The sequence below is a fragment of the Balaenoptera physalus genome (assembly GCF_965194825.1).
Source record: "Balaenoptera physalus genome assembly, chromosome: 14".
NCBI classification, from domain to species: Eukaryota; Metazoa; Chordata; class Mammalia; order Artiodactyla; family Balaenopteridae; genus Balaenoptera; species Balaenoptera physalus.
In genome coordinates, this window is record NC_138893.1 from 78,220,909 (window position 1) to 78,244,243 (window position 23,335).

A 23,335-nucleotide genomic window follows, 5' to 3' on the forward strand; every position below is an offset into this window, starting at 1 on the left:
GGCCAGCCCAGTGATGGAGATGCTTGAAGCCATTTGCAAAGGAGAAAATTGAGTCTCAGAGAACGGTACACATTTGTCTGCTGCTATCAGCTAATAAGGCAAGAGATCGGGGCCTGGCCTGGTCCTGGCTTTCCAGAAGTGGCTTCAAACCCTGACCTCGCCTGGCCCCAAGGTCCAAGCTCTTCTCCAGCCCCTCCCCCGCCTGGCTGCACTGTGGGGGTCCGAAGGGAGCAAGGAAATAACTGGAGAGCACCATCACTCCTCCCCTCTCCACTCCTGGGCCCTGAGCAGAGAGGGCGTTCCCTCCCCCGCCTGCCCGAGACCCTCTTACCTGGTGCAGCTGGCGGGTAGCCGCCTGCGGGCGGTGGGTAGCCTGGGTAGCTCATGGTTAGATCTGAAAGGAAAAAGGAAAGTGTGTTCAGGCTCTGCCAGGGGCTCTCACCAGTCTCACCGGAGAACAGTGTCAGCCGCAAGCCGGCCCTTGCAGGAGGAGCTGCATCAGGCCTGACCCATGGCGGGCAGCCCAGCTCACCCTGTACCTGCTGGGCCCCCGCCAGAAACAGCAACCGGGGGCATTATGGGATTCACCATCCATGAACCAGTGAGTTTCCTTGAAAACCCCTTTCACCCAAGCTCCATTCCCACTTCTGCTGACAAGGGATGCTGCACGTGTGAAGCTCTTCTCCCACCTCATTCTCAGGGGGGTCCAGGTCTATTTGCCTGTATCTTCTTTATCACCATCCATCCAGCAACAGGGAAAGCCAGAGCCCCTACCTCCCTGTGCCCAACCTACAGACCCCAAGCTATACACAGCGGCCTCCAAATTGGCTCTGCCCCAAACGACACTTTTTGTTCTCCAACCTCTGGTTCACCAGGCAAGGGAACCGGGTATGGTATCATCATTCCTAGAAACAAGGAGAGACCTCAGGAAGGCTCATCTGATCCAGGATCCGGAATCAGGGCAAGTGAGGAGTACAATCCTGTCCCTACAGATGGGGCAGATGGAGCTCAGAAAGGGTAAGTGACTTGCAGATCAGTAGTAAGGGAAGGAGAAAGGCCAGAACCTAGAGCTCTTACCTGTTGGTGATGGTGGGATATCTGTTCTCACAAAGCCCCTCTCTGTACACATCCCTCTGCCGTGTCTCATGTTAGCTGAACTGCCCAGGAGGGACACAGATCTGCCGTAACACCACACACTGTCAGGCAACCTGCCTACTCTTGCCAATCAGTGGTTGCTGCCGTTTGAGAGGCACCCAACAACCAGTGAGAGTGAGGAAACCTGTGGGCCCCCTTAACAATCACACCTGCTGACCCTAGGTTAGCTGCTCCTCCTCCCACGCTGGGTCCCAAGCTAGTTCTCAAACTGCAGCGTGCATCAGAACCACCTGGAGGGCTTGTTAAACACATTGCTGGGCTCCACCCACAGGGTTTGGGTCAGTAGAACCAGAATTTGCATTTCTAACTAATTCCCAGGTGATGCTAATGGTCCAAGGACCGCCCCCCCCCCCCCAACTTTGAGAAACACTGCTCTAGAGCTGTTATCCACCTACAAGATTCTGGTTGCCTTTCACAGCTACACTGGCGAACTAGGCATGCTGCTTTCAAGGAAGCTGAAGGGCTTCCTTAAGGTGTCACTGGTCCCCATGGGGTGGGTCTGGGTTCTCAGCTCTGTGGGCATGGTAATTTGTTTGGGTCAGTGGGTCCACAGGTGACTGCATTGGGAGGCCAGATGATGGCCTAGTGACCTTGGAGAGAGCTAGAATTGGCGACCTGTGGTGTGGGCCAAAGGCCCTTTCCCAAGCACGCTGTCATGTGGTGACTGAGGTCCCTAGTGGTGCTTTCAGTCTGACCCATCTGCCAGAACCCTCAGACGTCATTGGTGAGGAGATACCCTGGGGAGGCAAATGATGGATGGGCCAGGAACTTTCTGATGGAAGAAAGAGAAACTGGCCCTCAGAAAAACAAGGGGAGCTGCAGTTGTGTTCCTGACACCTTTGTCTCTGGAGACCACCTCCCAGGGGAATGAGCCCAAAGGCCCATCCACAGTCAGATGGAAAAACAAAACAAAAAAGCTGGATACTACCGTTCCATATGCCAAAATAAAACTTCAGCCAGACCAAAGTTTAAGCATAAGAAGTAGCCCTTATCCCCAAAGATAAAATTAAATTTCTGCATAAGAAACAAGTAATGAAAACAACATAAAGAGAAGTGAAAAATTTAGGAAAAATGTTTTATGATAAGCAAAAGACCAATAACCTTTACAGAAACTCAAATGATGCAAACAATTACAGAAAAGGAACTACAGATATTCACCCTCACTAATATGCTGACTTGCAGGTTAAAAATACAGAGATGTAGAAATTAAACATGACACGCTTTGACTCAGAAGCTCTACTTCTGGAAGTCTGTTTCCCAGACACACTAAACGGCGGCATCTACCACAACAGCAAGAAGGAACTACCAAACATGCACCTGCAAGAGGCTGGTTAAGTAAATCAAACAGATCCACACAAGGGATACTCCGTAGCTTTTTTAGAAATAGCCAGCTCTGTAAGTGGGGATTTGAAATGATCACCATTATTAATCAAGGTGTAGTGCTGTGTGTATGCTAAGCTAACTTCATTTTAAAAAAAGAAAATGTACAAATTTAGCACTGTACACACACACACACACACACACACACACCCATCCCTGGAATGTTAAACAAGAATGTTAAACAAGAAACTGGGTAACGCTGGTTGCCTCTGGAGGGGAAAACTGGAATAGAAATGAAGCTCACTGTTTATATTTGCATTTCTTGCCACATGCATGTATGCCGATTAAAAAAAACAACTTTAAAAAAGGCCCAATTCAGGTGGGGATTTCTGAGCTCACTTGAGGCCGTGCTGTTCTTCCAAGATTTGAATAACTCACACAGGGTCCATTCAGTGCAAGGCGGCCCGGCTCTGAGCCTGGGGTTGGCATTATTATATAAATATACCATGGGACTCGGACCTGAAGGGACTGCTAAGGTTCCCGGCCTGGGGCAGGACCGCAGGCCAGCCTCAGCCGGCTCACAGGGTGATGGTGCTCATTCCCAGAGTTCCCTGACGATGCCCCCGGGCCCCCCATCTTCGCCTCTCCCCAAGAGGCCACCTCCAGTCTTCCCCTCTTCTGAAAGAACAGTCTCATTTTTCTCCCACTGTTTCCTGCCTGAAATGGTTTCGCGTCTGCGACCCACTCCGTTCTCCTTCTGCGCTCTCTTGGGAACCAAAGGCCCCCGGGGTGGTTGGAGAGCACAGGGCAGTAGCTCCGCCCCCCCCACCCCCCCCCACACCCCACCTCCCCGGATGGGTAACCCTTGGGTGTTCTGGACAATGGAGACGGGATGCTGATTCCTGTTAAATTTCTCTCTTCCATTCTGCCCATCGTCTCTCTAGCCTATTTAGATCTCCTGCCATCCTGACCAACATCAAGCATCTTAGCACTCTCTCTCAGCTTTCTTTTATATCCACCGATTGGGAAAGCATGGCATTTGCGTTCTTCCAGGCGAGTGATACAGAAAGAGCACTCCTGAACTGTCGCTGCCGACCACTTCCCAGCCCGACATCAGCCCACCCAGGACCACGCGGGTACAGGCGTTCAACCAGCTACCAGGCCACCTAACTCTACCATAGCCCGACACCTGTTTCCTCATCTTGTTCACAACGGTACAAAGAGGGCCTCCATCAAACGAGACTGCTAACACATCCCCCGCGTGCCTAGAGCCCTCCAGCTTAATCATCTAATAATCCCCAGGAGAAAAGCAAAGGCAGAGGGAGAGCCTGGTTCGACTTTCGGATGCCCTAGTGCCCACCTCGCCCCTTCCCAATGACCACATGTCCTAGATCAGCACGCAACTCTGACTCCCAACATCTACAGTCTTCCCCGCTTTTTTGAAAATTAAGAAATCTGCTCATGGCCCAGTCTTTGGGTAACTCCGGCCTCCACTGTTTCTCAAAAGAGGCCACCAGCAGGGTCCGCTGTCCTTGGCGAAGTCGGCCTGGCACGCTGGGGTGCCATATCCTGATTCAGAGGGGAGCTCGGGCAGGGCTTGTGGGGGGACCTCATCTTCCCCTCCCAACTCTGTCCAACCCTCACTCTTCACGACAGAAGGGAACCCCCTGGGTTATAATCCTGCAGATCTGCTTTCTCTGTGGCATCTACAAATATCACACCTTCTGTGCTGACCAATGCCTTCCTTCTACTTCTGCCCTTTAAGAAAGAAAAAAGGTGCCTGGGTGGGATGCTTCACACAGTGGACAGGCCGGGATTCTGACAGGCTGGGCACATCCCCGTTCCATGTTGGCTCTGGTCAGAGCACTCTGTCTCGGGACTCACTGGAGAGGGCCTCCAAGTGCCGCAGGCAGCTGGCCTCTTCGGGGGCTGCTCCAGTTCCTAGAAACCAGCCTGCAGGGAACTTCCGGCCTCTGGTCCTGCTTCTCTTGGGGCACGATGCAGCACAAATACCACCCTTCCTTCCTCACTGGGACCATCCACCTGCACCTGTACGCTTGATTTCATCCAGCTGTGGCCCTCTCTGGCTAAACTGGTGCTTCTCAAACTTCAGTCTGCAAAACAATCACCTGCTGGACTTGTTTTAACCCAGATTGTTGGGTCCTGCCCCCATAGTCTCTGCAAGGGTAGGTTTGAGACTGGCCCAAACATGCTGAGGTTCCTTGACTCTGGACCACACTTTCTGTAGCACTGCTTCATCACACGTGAGAATCACCTGGACAGCTTGCTAAAAATGCCGAGGCTTTGGTCCCAGTCATTCTGGGCCCTTCAATCTGGAAAGGGTCCAGGAATCTGAAATATAAACAAGCATCCCGTTCCCATCTCCAGGGATTTTTTTTTTAAAATTTATTTATTTTTGGCTGCGTTGGGTCTTCATTGCTGTGCACAGGCTTTCTCTAGTTGCAGCGAGTGGGGGCTACTCTTCGTTGAGGTGCGAGGGCTTCTCACTGCAGTGGCTTCTCTTGTTGTGGAGCACGGGCTCTAGGCAGGCGGGCTTCAAGTTGTGGCACGTGGGCTCAGTAGTTGTGGCTCACCGGCTCTAGAGCGCAGGCTCAGTAGTTGTGGTGCACAGGCTTGGCTGCTCCACAGCATGTGGGATCTTCCTGGACCAGGGCTCAAACCCATGTCCCCTGCATTGGCAGGTGGATTCTTAACCACTGCACCACCAGGGAAGTCCTGCAGAAGTTCTGATGTAACTGATTCTGTGCTCCACACTCTAGGAAACACACTTTCCTTTAAGATACTTCGACACTTTCTAGCTTATTCTATCTAGCCTTTATTCCCAGCAGTAAGCTCTGAGGATAAACACCAAACCTGGGCATCCCAGGATCCCATGAGACCAAGACTCAGTTTCCTAGGTGAAATGTTGAAAGCATACAGCAGGTACATAGGGGGCTTCTCAGGGACTGTAAAATGCCCTGTTCCCTAAAACTGTGTACATGTACACAAGAATACCATTCAATTTCAAGGGCTCCGCAAAGGCCCTAGCCAGAGTCCCAAACACAGGAACCTAGAAATTGTTGTGTTGGGAGAAGAGGCAAAATCACCCAGAACAAGAGGCACCTCACTACCCCGACCTAGCCACACCCCCCATAATGGGGAGTCTTCTTGTTCCCCCACCCCAACAGTGGGAGATGGCAATAAGGGCTGGGTGATGCACTGTGCACATCTTCTGGTGTCCTGCCTGACTTCCAGGGACATGGAGGAAAAAGGATGGTGGCAGGGCCATGCCTCATACAAGGATATAGCACTGTCCTCCCCAGAGGGCCAGGTGGGGACACAGCTTACAGCGGGCTAACACTGAGAGGAGGCAGAGACCTGGACGCATCTCCCAGGGCCAGAAGTTGCACGGCCGTGAGACCTCCCGCCCCAGTGCTCAGCAGCAAACCAAGAGGGCCTGGACTAGGGTGGACGCTTTCGTGGGATGACCCCTCCACTGGCCTTCCCAGTCTGGGGACTAGAGTATTTATTTGTGCTAGTTTTTTAACATTAAATCCTCAATCTGTTTTTATGTGAAAATTTAAATGTAGAGTTTAAACCACGCAGCTCAGATGATCCTTGCTGATTTCTTTTTAAAAATAAAAGGAAGAGAAGACAAGCTACAGAATGGAAGAAAATGTTTAAAAAGACACATCTGATAAAGGACTGTTATCCAAAATACAGAAAGAACTCTTAAAAACTCAACAATAAAGTACACCTGAAACTAACACCACATTGTAAAGCAACTATACTTCAATTAAAAAAAAAAACTCAATTAAAAAATGGCAAAAGACCTGAACAGATATTTTGCCAAAGAATACATACAGATGGCAAAAAAGCATATGAAAAGATGCTCAACATTATACATCCTTAGGGAATTGCAAATTAAAATAACAATGAAATACTACTACACACCTATTAGAATGGCCAAAATCCAAAACACTGACGACACCAAATGCTGATGAGGATGTGAAGAAACAGGAACTCATTCATTGCTGGTGGAAATGCAAAATGGTACAGCCACTTTGGAAGGCAGTTTGGCAGTTTCTTACAAACTAAACATACTTACTCTTAGCATATGATCCAGCAACAGTACTCCTTGGTATTTACCCAAAGGAGCTGAAGACACACATGGACACAAAAACCTGTACGTGGATATTTATAGTCGCTTTCTTCATAATTGCCAAAACTTGGAAGCAACCAAAATGCCTTCAAAAGGTGAATGGATAAATAAGCTGTGGTACATCCAGACCATGGAATATTATTCAGCAGTAAAAGAAATGAGCTATCAAGCCACGAAAAGACAGGGAGGAACCTTAAAAGCATATTATTAAGTGAAAGAAGCCAGTCTGAAAAGGCTATGTACTGCACGATTCCAACTATATGTCATTCTAGAAGAGGTAAAACTGTGGAGAAGTTAAAAAATCAGTGATTACCAGGAGTTAGGGGGAGGAAGGGATGAATACGCAGAGCACAAAGGATTTTTAAGACAGTGAAGCTATTCTGTACGACACTAAAATGGTGGATACATTAGTCAAAACCCAAAGAATGTACCACACTAAGAGTGAACCCTAATGTAAACTACGGACTTTGGGTGATAATGCTGTGTCAATATAGGTTCATCAATTGTAACTCTGATGTGGCGTGATGATAGTGGCGGAGGTGGTGCTGTGAACCTAAAGCTGCTCTAAAAAATAAATCACATTTAAAAATAAAAAATAAAAGGAATACAAACACATTGTAGGGAAATTCAAATGGAACAGAAAGGCACAAAGAAACAAAATTCATTCTCCCCTCTAATCCCCTACTCGAAGGTCACCACTGAGCAGTTTCCAAAGTATAATTCAAGACAAAACACACACACACACACATACACACAAATGTAAATGCATATATGTATGTATATATATACAGTTTATGTATGTTCGTGTATACATATATGTATAATTTTTAAAAAACACAAGAAAGAAATTTGCTTATCTGCAAACTCTCCTTGCTCCAGTGCAAAGCTAGGTTTGGGCAGGCTAAGGTGTAACCGGTCAGCCACATGCCTTCCTGGCCCACCTCCAGTACCTGGCTGCTGGGAGATGAAGGGTTAGCCAGCCCTGGGCCGGTCTGAGGAGCTCCTGACCGCCATACACTGCCCATTTCTCCGGGGTCACTGCTGGGAGGCAACAACCCAGAGCAGGGCGCGAATGGGGCCCAAAGCAAGACTATTTAAGGTAGTCAGTTCCAAGAATGTTAATACGGAAAAGGGCCCCGACCAGTGACCTGGAGCCAGGCCCTCACCTCCCCAGACCTCGGGTGTGACAGGGGGCTTCACCTCTTGGGGCTCTTCCTAGTTGGACTCCTGAAGGGGACACCTCTTCAGGTTTTCACTCCAATCCTAGATTTACAGACTTCCTAGATGCCTATGCTGGAAGGAAACTTGAAGATTATTTAGTTTCTAACCACCTTGGTTTTGGAGCCAAAATATGCCAGGGACACCGCTTACTCAAGTCACAAACACATGGGGAGAGGGTCCAAGGTAGAAAACTCAGCCTGCTGGGAGCAAAGCCTGCCTGCCTTTCCCTAAGAGGGTCATACTGCAAAACCTGTGACCATTTCAACCTGGGCTGGGCTGGCTTGTTTGGTGGTCCCAACCGGTCCTGCCATTGGTGACCTACTTTAAGACCCCTCCTCCAAAGACAGTGCAATGACTGCTTTGAACTGCGGTCAGCCAAGGACATTCTTCATGGCCAGGAGGTTCCGGAAACCCTCAGGTACCTCGGCTCCCACCACCTCCCTCTCCCCATACCTACAGGGACAGGAGGAGAGAAGCCTGGCACAGCCCAAGCTCTGCCACACACAGTCCTTCAAAGTCTTGCTCAGGTCTAGCCTGGACTCCCATCTCCAGCTCAGCCTTGCCAAGCAAAAACAGGCAGCATGATGTAGAGCTCAGTGCTTCCTGAACTGTGTTCCCCGACACCAACTTACATCTTACGAGTTGAGAATTTACCAGGTGCCCAGTTAAAAAAGAGAAAGAGATTAGTTGTCCAAAAACTTTGGAAAATGCTGCCTATTACATCCCCTTCCGGAAAAGTGCCAATACTTAATAGCATAATAAAGGCTCTGAGAAGTCCTGTAACAAAGGTGCCTGCTTAACTTTTTCCCTCAATTTCCCAAACTTACTAGGCAACAATAATAATAGTTGACATTTATCGAATACTTATTATGTACTAGGCACTGTGTTAAGTGCTATACATGGAACAGAACTTTACAACAACTCTATAAGACAAATACTAAGATTATCATCTCTGTATTAGAGATAAGGAAACTGAGGTATGGAGAGATTATACAAGTTGCCCTAGGTTACAGCTAGTAAATGATAAGCCAGGATTCAAACCCAAGCAGTCAGGCTCCAAAGCTCAGGGCTTTTACCCCTACGCTGTACTTCCTCACAGAGCCCACCGGCCCCAGACACTAGTATTTCAAAGACCAACACTTTAAAAACACTGGTTGATGGAATACAATAGAATTAGGAAGCACGACACCAGGTTTCACGCGTATTTCACTAAAGGCAGTCTAGGGCGGTGGGAGGAACATGAACTCTGAGGCCAGATGGCCCAGGTTCAAATCCCAGTTCTGCTCCCTAAGAGGTGTGTGGTCTTGGGCAGGTTATTTAACCTTTCTGGGCTTCAGTTTTCCACATCTGTTAAACGTAGATAGTAATAGTTTAACATCAAATATGTTCTCACGATATCACTTAACCTCTCACTGTATCAGTTTCCCCAACATAAAATAGCAAACAGGATTAGAGGGTCCCAGAGGACCCTGGGCCATTTGATAATACACAGGATGAGAAATGTGGGAGCAGGGAGGGGACAGGGTGGAAAGCTGGGGGTCAGGATGGTGTGAAGAAGGGCAGAGGACAGGAGCAGTAAAGTCAGCTGGTTCCTTCTCCCACACCAAGCCCAGTGCAGCAGCAGATCCTGGATGGGAAGGGCTGTGGTGGATTTTCCAATCTCCCCGAGGAGAAACCACCAACAGGAAACTGGTAATGTTTTCTTTCCATCCCTGCTGCAGGCCTGGGTGCCCTGGAGGCTTGGTCCAAGCTCCAGGAAAAAAAGGGGGTGGGAAGGATGGAGGAGGAAGCACCTTTGAAAAGGCCTTTGGAAAAGAAACCTGCCCGGGAGCAGGGCCTCAGCCTGCACAAAGCTCCAGCCCTACTGTCAGCATGTCCACTCTGGGCCCGGCCCTGATAGAAACCATCTTCTCTGCTCTCAGTTGCCTTTCCAGACCAGGTCGTGGGCACTGAGAAGGAGTGAGGAGGGAGCGAGGCAGGAGGGAACACTTTCATGGAAAAGTACCTGCAGGTAGACACGGAGAGTCACAGGAGGTCTCTCTACTAACTCCTCCACGGCACAGCCCTGGCAAACCTGGGTCACTCCAGCTCATCAGGAGAGTCCCCTGTGACAGGTGCCCATACCAAACAGGCTTCTGGAAGAGCCAACACTTAGTCAAATGCCAACCCCGATTCAGGATTTCTGAGGAGTGGAAAGCGGCCACAGAGGAAGCAGGTGAACCCAGGTATGGTGTCAGTATCTGGCTGACAACCAGGCCCAGGACATGACGGGGGCTCAGGCTGCGGTCCTTGTAGTCGCCAAGGTTCTTGTGACAGACACAGTGGCAGTGAAAGAAAAATCCCCCCACCTAAGTCCAAGGTGTGGCCAGGACCTAAGGAAATACCCCCTTCCCCAAATACGGAAACCGTGGTTTGTTTCTAAGTGCAGCTCAGGCTGGGGGAGGCAGGTTTGTGTCTGTCAGTTTCACCACGTCCGCATGGGGAAGCTGCTGGCAATCACACCACCTGATCAGAAGGGGCTCCTCAGGACTAGCAGATGTAAATCAAGCGCAAGTCCCAGAGTACTGGAGGCCTCCTGGCTGTCCCAGACTTAGCGCTCAAGTCCCTCCATTTCCTGCAAACTCCAACCCAAGCGCTGGAGATGGAATAGCGACACTAAAAAGTGTCAACGATCAAGGCACCATCAGGTTCCTTGTAGGTCTGTCAAAAATATTCCCAACAGACAGTCTGCACCCTGATCCCCCAGAACTGGTGACTATGTTGCCCTACATGACAAAGGGGCTTTGCAGATGTGATCAAGGTTACCAACCCTGAGATGGGGAGTGTATCCTAGATTATCCAGGTGGACCCACGAGTCCTTTCCTTGCTATGTTAAGGATGAAAGGAAAGGATGAGGAGAAATATGGATGAAAAGAAAGAGATAAGAAGCTTGAGAGGGATTCCATCCATGCACGAAGGGCGCCAGGAGCCAAACAATGCAGACGGCCTCTAGAAGCTAGAAAAGACAAGGAAATGGATTCTCCTCTAGAGCTTCCAGAAAAGATACAACCCTGACAACAAACACCAGGAGACCCGTGAGACAAAACTGTACGACAGTAAAGTCATGTGCTAAAATGGGGCAGCCGCAAACAGTAGGGCAGTTCCTCAAAAAATTAAACGTACGACCTAGCAATTCCACTTCTGCATATGTACCCAAAAGAAGTGAAAGCAGGACTCGAAAATATTTGTGCAGCAGTGTTCACATAAGTTATTATTCACAGCAGCCAAAATGTGGAAACAACCCAAATGTCCATCAACAGGTGAATGGATAAGCAAAATGCGGTATATACATAACAGAAGAGTATTTGGCCTTAAAAAGGAAGGAAATTCTGACACATGCTAGAATATGGATGAATCTTGAGGTCATTATGCTGAGTGAAATAAGCCAGTCAAAAGATAAATACTCTATGAGTCCACTTCTATGAGGCACCTGGAGTAGTCCGATTCAGAGACAGAAAGTAGAATGGTGGTGCCGGGGGCCGGGGTGGGGAGGGGGTGCGGAGAGTGGAGTGGGGGGTTAGTGTTTAATGGGGACAGAGTTTCAATTTGGGAAGATGAAAAGTTCTGGAGATGGATGGTGGTGACGGTTGCACAATAATATGAATGTACTCAATGCCACCAAACAGCAGACCGAAAAATGGTTAAAATGGTATTTAAAAAAAAAAAAAAAAGCTGTGTGTTTTTAAGCCACTAAATATGGATAATTTGCTACAGCAGCAATAGAAAGCAAGTACATACAGTGACCGCTGCGTCTCTCCTTCCCTCCAGATCTTTCCATGGTGTCCTCTTTGAAAAGCCTCTCTTTGTATAAGAGATCAGTGTACAAGTCTACTTCAGTCAGCAAGAGAAGCAATAAACCAAGACCACAGAAAAAACCATTCCACCAAGAAGGGAGGGACCAGGTGCTCACGTCTCCTACCTGTCTGGGAATAAGAGCTCACTCAGTAAAGCTTTGCTTGCTTGTATTATTATCAGTCAACAAAGTCACCATGGTGAGACCCGGGGCTTGTGAGTGGGTTCCCGATGGCCGGCCAGGCACACCCAGCCAGCAATGCAAATGCTCTTGGGAGGGAAAAGGTGGGCAGTGTGATGTTCGGGTTGGTGGGGCAATCACACCCAGCCAGCCAACACCAAGCAACTGGGACACCAGAGATCATTCTGCCCTAGAGATGACTCAGTTCATTCCCGCCCACCCCACCTCGGCTCCGATTTCACAAGCGGAGAAACTGACAACCAGAGAGTGGAAGTGACAGGCCAAGGTGACACAGCAAGATCCTCCCAGGGCTGGCTCAGGACCCGCCCACTTCCTGCTCCCAAGCCAAGGGCCCACTGTCCAAAAGGCAGAACCCCAGCCAACTGCTGAGTTTTCACAGCATCTTTAGAGGGAGGTTCAGGTTTTGTTGAGCCTGAAGCCTATATAATTTTAGGGGCCCTTTTAAGACCCTAGATGCAGAACACTTTCTTGCAAATTCTACAAAACTATGACTTTGTGAATTCACTGCCAGGGCCTCTCCCACAGCCTTGCAAAGGCCACATGCAAGTGACTGGAGGGTGGGGGGGCTTGAACCTGAAGGTTAAGTTTCATTAGCTTCACACTAGTTCCACCCCTGGGCTCAGAGAGGCACCCAGTGCTGGGCTAGACTTCCCTGAGCACAGGAGGAAAAAACAAAGTTCTGACCTGCACCAGGCTTTCCCTCTAGCTGGGGAGATAAACACAAAAGAGCGATCACAGGAAAATACCCACAAAATGTTTAAGAGCCACTCCCAGGTAGAATGGAGATTAAGGCTGAGAATCAGGAAAGGGCTCTGAGAGCAGAGAGGAGGAGGGAGGAGAGGTGGGAGGCGTGGTGTCTAGGAAAGCGGCTTCTCTCTGATGGATGGGCCTCTGCAAACCCAAGGCTCCCCTGGGCATCTCTCCCTCATCTGTTACACGAGTGAGCCTGCGAGGGATCCGTGGTTGTCAATCTGTGCTGCCCAGGACCTGGGGCTCCCTGGAGGTTTTGTAGTTCACAAACATTTATTTTGTTGTGGGGAGGGGAGTGGTGAGGCCACAAAAGACTCTCCAACTTAAATTTTGTTTTAAATGGAAAAACAGGAAACCTGGCAACAAGGGTCCAACATTTCCACGTGGTGGCACACAGCTAGGGCTGCAGCAGCTGCCCCTTCATCCAGGATGCCTGTTTGGGCTGCCCACTGTCCCCACCAGGGCTGTCCCTACAAGGTACCCGTATTTGTAATGAAAGGAACAGATGTTCATCCAAGGCCCTGCCAGGTAAGAGGTGGGGAGAGGGGTGGCACACAAGACTAAAGACCTAAAGGCAGCAGGGAGTCCCTGGGCCTCTACATTCCTGGGGCCTGTTCAAATGCCTTTGGAAAGACCCAGTCCCTTCAAACCTAGAAGACCTGCGAGAGTATATACTCCAGCTCCTAGAAGCCCCAGGAAACCTCTCCTTCAAATAGCACTTATCAAGGGCTGCTCTTCTAATGGTGACCAAGTCCCCAGCCAGTCTTGTTCAGCTGGAAGCTGAAAAGAAATCCCCATCAGAATCTGCAGATCACACTGGAGGAGAAGATGCTCTTTCAGATCTCAGGTGGGGCTGATCACTGTGGGATGCTAAAGCCTGCCAACCGCCCTGGGCTGTGCCATGGCAAGAAAATGGAAGGTCCCTGGAGGTCTCCCTGTGATGGAAAGAATGCAGGAAATGCATGTCTGGAGCTCAGTCAGGCCAATACCTCAGCACTTTCCATCTTCAGAACTTCTGCTCAGACAGTCCCTCTGCCTGGTCTGTCCTCCTGTCTCCTTTGTGCCTTCCTTAAGCCTAAGTCAATTCTGGCTTTCCTTTAAGCCAGATGGAGCCCCGCTTCTTTCAGGAAGCCCACCCTGATCTCTCCACCCACAACGATGATCTCCCTTTCTGGAACTTACCAGCACTTGGCCTAAAATGTTTTCTATGTCTTCTTAGTGCTCTAATAATACTCTCCCTTTTCCAGTACCTATGACAGGTACTAATACATATATTACCTCATTATATATCACCTCATTAACCTTTGCAATGATCCTGCAAGAGAGGTATTATCACCTCAAGGGAACTAAGGCTCAGGGACAATTCTTGATAAGCAAGGATCACACACCAGACTAGTGCCCGAGCCAGAATTACTTTTTCTAGGCCTCCCAGTGAGAAAGTCAGTGCCCGGGATATAGGACAGGCCTCTCCTCTCCTCCTCCACTGGCCAGTATGGGGCAGGGCACAGCGAGGTCCCTGACATACACCAACAGGACACCAGTGTACCCTGATTCATCTCTTTCACACCCTGGTGGCACCTGTCCCAGTGACCTCTTCGATCAGAGCTTCTGGTACAGAGGTTCCAGGAATTCTGGGGGCAGAAAGGACTGATCTAAGACATTCCCTCTCTCCCTCCCACGACAAGGTAGAACCTCAAGTTATGTGAGAGGGCGTATGAACATCCCTGACTCTGCTGGGGCACTGCCTCACCTCTGAGGTGTGGGTCACAGATGCCATCAGGCCCCAGGAGCAAGCCAGGGAGCCCCAGGGCAGCATTCCACCAACCCTGACCGCCCTTTCCCAGGCACTGAACAAAAAGCCCACAGAAAGTGCTGTTAAACATTCAACTCCTCACCCACACCCATGAATGAGGAATAGCTGGAGCCCAGGTCAATCATTAGCCAGACAGTGCCTCAGACTCTGCCTTCCGAGGGCTGGCACCTGGGGCGGCCCAGCCTGGAGAAGCTCCGGGCAAAGCGGGCTGGAGAGTGGCCACGGACCAGTGTCCAGGCCTGACCAAGGGGTTGAACTTGAGCAAGCAGGCTCAGAAAGACACCTCTTAGAAATAAAGCCAGGTCTTCCCTGGTGGTGCAGTGGTTAAGAATCCGCCTGCCAATGCAGGGGACACGGGTTTGAGCCCTGGGCCGGGAAGATCCCACATGCCATGGAGCAACTAAGCCCATGCGCCACAACTACTGAGCCTGAGCTCTAGAGCCCGCAAGCCACAACTACTGAGCCCGCATGCCACAACTACTGAAGCCTGCGTGCTTAGAGCCCATGCTCTGCAACAAGAGAAGCCACCGCAGTGGGGAGCCCGCGCACCGCAACGAGGAGTAGCCCCCGCTCGCCGCAACTAGAGAAAGCCCACGTGCAAAAATGAAGATCCAATGTAGCCAAAAATAATAAATAAATAAATTAAATAAATAAAAGTTATTAAAAAAAATAAAAAAAAGAAATAAAGCCAATTCCCAGTGCGCTGGCATTTGGATTACACAGGAATCCTACAACATCAGGGCTGGAAGGGGCCTTCAGGAGATTCTTTGACTCAACCAGCTTATTTTACTGAGGTGGGAGCCGAGGCCTAGAGAGCAAGGCCTGCCTGGGCTCTCAGGATCGGCTGGGACAGGACAAAGACTCAAATCATGTTTCTCGACCTCCCGGCCGATGCATCGCGGCCCAGGCTGGCTCCCCTCCACTCACGCTTCTGGGCGCCATTCCACCTTCCTGGGCTGGAGAATGGACTTGGAAATGCAAAGGCTACCCTGGGAAAGACAGAATGAGAAAATGAGTCTGCTGCCTCCTAATAAAGCCCCATATCATCAAGCCACAGAGAAAGCATCCTCTGCCCAGGGAAGCCTCTGCGACATTGCTTCTCCCCAGGTTTACCCCCATGAGTTAACAAGAGCAGAGAGCAGGGGTTGGCAGCCACTTGTTTTGGTCTCTCCAGGGTATCAGGAGCTGCACTGACCAACAGCCCAACTCAGTTCAGGGTTCAAATGGCCTCTGTCCCCAAGCTCTCCCGGAAATAGACACTGATGTGTCACACCTGGAGTTGATGAAGGTAAGTCGGGAGAAGGAAGCACAGTAAGACTCTCTCCATCCCAAAGCTGGGTCTTGGAGGGACACCCGCCCCCGCACCCCGAGGGGCCTCTAAGATCAGGAGGTGACTCCAAGTGGCAGAACGAATGGCTGCCAGACCTGACTATTGGGAAGGGCCTGGAAGCAGCGAGACCCTCAGAGCCATGAGCAAAGTAGCAGCAGCAATTTGCCTGTTTAGTCACCAGCCCTCAGGATCGGAGGCTGCCACCCCCTGCACTGCCTGCTGGCTTGCCCCTGTCACAAGATACCATTCCTACTTCCTAACCTAAGGAAGGCTGGCTTAGCCAATGGTGAAACCGACAAGCACAGGAGTAGTTTCAGACTGAGGACACCAGTGGGTGGTGTTCCAGAAACTTCGGTCGCCCCCCCCCCAACCATCTGCCCCCTCTTGCTTCCATAACAGAACACTACCTGCAGCCTGGCACATGGCAGCCCCAAATAAGGACTATGTTTCCAAGCCTCCCTGGCAGCGAGACAGGGCCCTTTCAGGGAGTCAGCTGTCCTGGGCCTCGCAGGTAAGGGAAGCACCCAGAGCAGTACTGCCCAAGTGTGGTCCCCAGACTGACCGCATCAGCACAACCTGGGTACCTGTCAGAAAGGAAATTTCTCGGGCCTCACCAGAGACCCCCTAAATCAGAACCTTTAGGGGTGGGGCCCAGGAATCTGTGTTTTAACAAACCTTCCCAGTTATTCTTAAATATGCTCAAGGTTGAAAACCAAAGCCATGGAGAATGCTGGGAGCAACTTTTCATAAGGAGCCTCGTGCCTGGACAACCTCATGGAACAGACACTTATTAACTCTGGACTCCAATTTCTGGAGATAGAGAAACTCCTCTCTTAAATCATGGCCAAACCTGAATCCTAATGCAAGTGGGTGGGGAAGAGGAAGGAAGAGGAATGATGAGAAACTTAACCCAGACAGCAGAAATCAGGAAAGAAACAACATCCAAGTATAGTAAATAATAAACAGAAAACAAGACACAAGAAATAAAATCAAGACTATCTGGTATGCAAACAGTCTGAATTCTCTACCAAAGACAGAAATGACCAAATTCGGTTTGTTGCTATTATCACTGCTTTCTGCCATGTCCCCCAACCCCAGTCACGTGCTGATTACAAGAGAAACACTTTTTTTTTTAAAGGAGAAAGAAAAGTTAAAAATTAAGGCAAAGACATACTAGCTAAACACAAAGAAAAACCAGAAGTGGAAATATTAATATTAAAAACATGTTGAGGACTTTCCAATGATCCTGCCTCTGCAAACTGAGGGTTTTTTCCAACCATTTCTCAGCCACCTGGAAACACAAGACTTGGAAAACTACTCCCTAGGAATCCATGGTACAACAGGGCTTAGGCCATTCTAGTCCCTTGAAATAGTTTATGTGACTTAAAACACAAGCATAGAAATGAGTGTAAAACTTGTGGCCCAAGTCTTTATACCTGACATTTGGCCCTGGGACATTTTTGTGTACTGTTTTGTCACATCCCTTGGGGAACAGAGAAAGTCCGTCTTGCCGCTTCAGATGAAGAAGGAAATGTAATTGCGAGTCACAGCCGTCCACCTCCTTGGACCTAAGGGATGGGGGGGAACCAAACACAAAGGCAGAGGAGTGGTACCCAGGCCCATCTCTGGGCGTTGCAGACAGATCTCCTTTTATCCATCCCTCCTAAAACCTGGCTATCATGGGGGCCACTGGGACAGGCAAGGAGGGGGAGCTCACAGTAATCCTGACTCAGAAGCAAGCAGGGGAAGCCTGATTACTACCTACTCTGCATGAGTCTAAGTGGAAACTAATGGATGCGGCTTACCCCCTCCCTGACTGACGCCTGCCTCCAAATTTCTGAGCCTTTCACTTACTGTCCTATAAAATGCACTTAGTTACTAATTTTAGGACTGTAAAGAAGAAGGGATTCTCCCAGATTCTTGGAGATATATGCTCCTAAAAGAGTTAATACAGAATTTAAGGCCAAAGGTCAAAAGCATTGAATAAGCAACAAATGACAAAAGGTACAATCCACAAAGGTAAGCTTGATAAACCTGTATACACCAAACATGCATGCCAAATTCATAAATCCAGGACAAATATAAGTTGAGCTTGACTCAAAAAAAAGATTCAATAAGCAGGGATGCACAGGGCAACCTCAAGATCACAGATATATCTGAAGTCTGTATCCCACAGAGAGTACACATCCATGAAACCTTTTCAAAGTGATTGTGTAGCTGGCCACAAAGAAAATCTTAATACAGTCCAACAAGAGATTTTGCTGAGCACATTCACTCAATAAAACTAGCAGTCAACATTAAAATATGACCATATCCCCCACAAAACTTACTCAAAAATTCAGGACGTGGGCTTCCCTGGTAGTGCAGTGGTTGAGAATCTGCCTGCTAATGCAGGGGACACGGGTTCGAGCCCTGGTCTGGGAAGATCCCACATGCCGCGGAGCAACTAGGCCCGTGAGCCACAACTACTGAGCCTGCACGTCTGGAGCTTGTGCTCCGCAACAAGAGAGGCCGCGATAGTGAGAGGCCCGCGCACCACGATGAAGAGTGGCCCCCGCTTGCCGCAACTAGAGAAAGCCCTCGCACAGAAACGAAGACCCAACATAGCAATCAATCAATCAATCAATCAATAAATCTTTAAAAAAAAAACAAAAACGAGCTACTTCTGTTAGCTCTGATCTCAAAACTAATGAAAGTCAATAGTGATTAAAAAAAAAAAAAAATTCAGGACGCTGCCTTCTAAAAAATCCTTGGATCAAAACTGATCTACAGAGTACTAGAAAGCAATGGAAAGGTGAGCATTTCATACAAAGGCCCACTGGCTAGAGTTGTACTCAAAGGAAAACGTTGAGATTTATATACTTTTTTAATTAAAAGACTAAAAATAAATGAATCAATTTAGATGTTAAAAGTAGAGCAACAAAATAAGCCAGAAGTAAACAGAAATGAGTAACAATAAAGGTTGAAATGAATGACCAAAAAACAGAAAAAAAAAAAAGTAGGAAAAAAAAATTATTTACAAATAATTTCCAAATTATATGACATATATTTTATGAGATATATATATATATATCTCCAGCATATCCAATTAGAATCCTATTCTTAATAGCTAATGAAGACATTCTACATCACAAGGCCTGTAATCTGTCCCTGATTTGGAAAACTTAATATCATAAAAATGTGAACTCTTCCTTATAAATAAAACATTCAATGACATTCCAATCAGGATTTTATAGATTGTTTACTCCAACACCATTTCAAACTATAAAAAGTCAACAGTCTCCATACCCAGCAATGGGGGAAAGGTTGAATAAATTATTTTACATCTGTACTACAGAACAGGCAGGGGACAACCTAGGGTGGGTAGGGGTGGCCTCTGCTTTTGTGCTCCCAGCACAGGGCTGGGCAAACAGTGGATACTCACTAACACTGAGTTCAACAGAAATATCCCTTGTCACCTGCTTCCTAAAATAGCCGTGACCTTTTAGGTGGACACAGCAAGCTGATGTCTGCTATCACCAGCCCCCCACATACACACCCTTTTCCCCCAGGGATGCCACTCCCCAGGCTTAATCTGCCATATACTCCCTCTGGCTCCCTGTTATCAGCCTCTGAGTTTCTCCTTGTCCCTCACACTGTCCTCTAAGCCAGTCTCTCCCCACGCTACAGGTGTAAGAGGCTGGGGGCTCCTGACTTCCCTCTCAATTTCAGGAGTGATTCCTCCCCCTTTTTTCTGCTAAGGTAGTGGGACCTTCAGGAGCACAAGCCCCTGGAAGACTAGACACTCAGAGATCACAGAACCAGAAGTCAGCTACCTGCCATCTGCACACTCCACCCCCAGCTTCAAGATTCCTCACAGGAACACAACCAAGATATCAACACTGCCATTACCACCCCCCAACTGATCTCAAACCCCTTTTGCAAACACCTTCTCACCAGACTGTGCAAACAACCATGTGAGGTAGGCATTTTACCACCCAGAACACTGGGACTCTGTGTGGCTATGTGGCTTGTCCCAGGATACCAAGCACGGATGGGAACTCTGTCTCCTCACCCCTCCATTGGCCTCACCTGTTACTTTCTCACATCAGGAGCAAAGTCAGCTGTGGTTCAAGTCACTGTTCATGCGGCACCGTCAGGATTCTCCCAAATACAAACCACCACGTGACATCAGACCTTTATTTCACGGGGTACCGGGCTCAGGGTCAGTAGGCCTAATATGGTATGGTTTCAGGGTTATTAGAAAGCACCACTGCATTTCACAACTCCTTTTAAAAATGCAAATTCCCAACAAGGAAACTTTAGTTTCTTCACTTCCCCTAAGAGCTTTTCTATTTAGGTAGCCCTCAGATTCCTGATGTTCTGCAGGCAATAGGCTCACAGGGTGCTGCGGACAAAAACTCAGAGAAACCTGAGTCTGTTTGCTTGGCTGTGATTGTAAAATACACCTACACACAGAATCTTCCTCCAGTGGCCCCCATGGGACAAGTATCAGGGACTGCTTCAGGCTTAGCGGGGTTGGGGGGGGGGGAGACGGCAGCTGAGAAGAGGAAGGAGCAGGAAGGAAGGGGAGCTCCACAAAGACCCTGGGTCCTCTGAACATCCAGCACTCGGCACAGATTTCATTTCTACATTCACCTCCTGCCCACACAGGCTTCCCCCGCCCCCCGCCCAGTGAATTCCCAAGAAAAACCCACACTCACCTATTCTGGCTCAATTCTCACTCCTACCACCTCAAACTACCCATCCTCCCAAAATCACGTGGCCAAGGCATCACTAATGGATCTTAGGTGCAGCAATCCAGGATGAGCCCTGACTACCATCCTTGCCCTGGAGACATAAAGGAGTCCAAGGGGACTCCCACTTGGCCTCTCAGCCAGTTCCTAGGCCCGCCTCTCAGTCTGGACTCACTTCCATCTCACGCTCCCAAGTTGTTGTTTTTTTGGCCTATCCAAATTCAGCTTCCAAAGTCAAATATTTTAAGAACAGGGAAACCTTACTTCCCTGGCCTGCCTCTTTCACTTAGCTAATATCTACTGCGTACCGACATTCGGCAAGGTCCCTTCTGGATGCTGTGAGACCAAGAGATGAGTGAGAAATACCCCCCACCCTCCAGACACAGAGGACGGGGCAGAGAGAAGACTTGTGGCCATATAATTATTACTCCAAGGCGAGTATTGAGAAGTGATGCCAAAGGAGTGGAGGAGGGCTGCATGGGCTCACAGCATGTCTTGTCCCTTCCTGCTCCAGGCACCTGGATGGCTCCCAGGAGGGTGGTGAATAACGGGCAGAATTGGGGTAAGGAGGGCAGAACAGCAGGAGCTAAGACAGAGGAACAGGTCAGAAGGAGAGTAATTCAACTCGGACCTTCAGGGCACCAAGGGAGTGATAGCTATTGTTGTTATTACTGTTGACTCTTACAGATGATTACTCATGCGCCAGGCCCTGCTGTAAGCTTTATGTCTATCCTGGGACACAAGGGTATGGTGCACCAGTCACCACCTGATCAGATCAGTGCCTGAGCTGTATGGTTGTTAAGTATATTAACTCATTTAATCCTCACAATAACCCTGTGAGGTAGGTATTATTATTACCACCCACTTTAAAGATGAGGAAATGAAGGCATAGAGACTAGTAAGAGGCGAGATTCGGGAGGGATGCAGGAGCCCGAGGGAGGGAGCACCCCATGCCAGGGCAACAAATAGCCCTGGCACCTCACCTGGCCTCTCCTGTCAGGGAACACCTGGTAGCACGGAGAGTGCCTTGAGGGAAGGGGCCCTGTTAATCCTCCTGGAATCCCCAACAACTGACTGAAACAAGGAAGGAATGGAGGAGCGTAATGAGAGCCAGCGGGGGTGAGCAAGATAGCACGCCCTAACTGTCCAGCTCCTGGACTCAGCCTGGCACTGCCCTGTAAACTTTTGTTCCTGCCATGGGGCAGGGCAGAGGCTCACCTCTCACAGGGCCACTCCATGCCCAGGTCAAAGCAGCAGGGAGCAAAGTGAAGGCAGGGAGGGAAGGCAGAGCGGCGGGCTACCACAGATACCCCAGGTCTGTCCTATAACACCCAATCTCCGAAGAAAGGTCACTGATTAGAGGGGCAGGGACAGAAATGTACCAGGCAAACTGTTCCCAGCTTGGGCTAGAACTGTCTAGCTTAGCTTCTCCTCCCCAAAGTCTCAAGCTGATGAACTGCACAGCTCTCCTTTAAGCCAACAGATGCGTTTCTACCTTTTTAAATCTTCAGGGGACTGGGTAGAGCCCAGCGGGAGGTAAAAGTCAAGAATCTCTCCCTGAAACTCTAGCTCAAGGTTGAAATGGGGGAAAGGCAGAGAAGGTAAACACACAGGTGAACACAGCACCTGGGATGGATCCCGCATTCTCTCAAATAGAGTGCCTTACAAATCAACTCCAACTAGCAGCTCCCAGGAATTTCCGTCTTTCCAGTTCCGGAGGAAAGTTCCTGAAGGCAGCCTCCTCTGCTAGCTCTCCTCAACATAAGCCCTTCCCAGAAGGGTACACACACTCCCGAGAACTCAGCGGGGTCAGAGGGGCCGTGGCCACCGGCCATCCCCACACCAGCCAGTCGCCTTCTTGTCGCAGGTTCACCCGGTCCCAATCCGGCCCAGGCCCTGAGCCTCAGACTCCGGCGGAGCAGCACAATCACGTGGCCCTGGCCACTGGGGGCCCCGCCTGTGCACCCCCCCCACCCCACAGGGAGGGCTCCCCGCCGTTGACCGAGCTGGGCAGCCAGGCCGACTCAGCCCGTCCGGGACCAGCCCGACACCCGCCCCCTTACCCCCACGCCATGTAACCAGGAAGCCGCAGGGCCGGAACGGGAGGGGGCGAGGAACAGTCCGGGGCCTTCCGGCGGGGGCGGCGTAACCCTGCCACCGCCCCGTCCCTTGCCCCCAGCAGGCCGGGGAACCCTCACTCACCTAGCCACTGGCCACCGGGGTGGGGGACCGCGAGGGGCGAACGGGGACGCGGGCAGCAGCGGCTCTCTCTGCGGGCGTCCCAGGCGCGACACCTCGGACCGGCCTCGAGTTCTGTCCCACTCCCGCTCTCGGGGCTCGCTGGGCACTCGGGACCCGCGAGCTGCTCAGCAGTCAGGGAGGGTCGGGAGGAGGAGCCGCAGGGCGGAAAACTCCCCTCTCCCGCCGCCCCAACGCGCCCCGGGGCGGAGCCGCGTGCGCCCGGGCGGGGCGGGCCCTAGGGGCGTGGTCTGCGCGCGGCCCCGCCCCCAGGTGAGGGCTGTCCTGGGCCCGCAGGCTGCGAGTAACCTCCCCGAGGAGGGGAAGGAAGCTACAGGGCCTTCCGTCGCGGGAGGAGGATACAGCAGGCCGGTCCTGCCCTGCGCCGCACTCGTGGGGAGGGGATTTACCCAAGCCCCCTCCAGCCCAGTGTACCTTACTTAGTCACTGTGTACATTAAAAAGGTGACCCTCTCTCGTTAAAAAGGTGACACAACAGTATGGAAATGGAGATGGGGGTGGGAGAGTAGCTTTATAGTGCAGAAACTGCGACCAACTACCTTAGCCAGATGATCAAG

The 23,335-nt window shown here is 50.0% G+C and overlaps 1 protein-coding gene across 2 annotated transcripts in view; it reads right to left on the reverse strand.

Moving 5' to 3' along the window:
• Positions 1-22,977, reverse strand: part of ANXA11 (annexin A11) — a 39,682-nt gene extending 16,705 nt beyond the window's left edge. Inside the window, exons 1-2 of one of the 2 annotated variants that reach the window (XM_082425716.1) lie at positions 22,723-22,977; positions 332-394 (exon numbers count right to left, since the gene is read on the reverse strand). In XM_082425716.1, coding sequence (XP_082281842.1) covers positions 332-386 — 55 coding nt within the window. In that variant the 5' untranslated portion in view covers positions 387-394; positions 22,723-22,977. The remainder of the gene's footprint in view (positions 1-331; positions 395-22,722) is intronic. The other variant, XM_082425717.1, reaches the window with a different exon arrangement.
• Between the last annotated feature and the right edge of the window lie 358 nt (positions 22,978-23,335).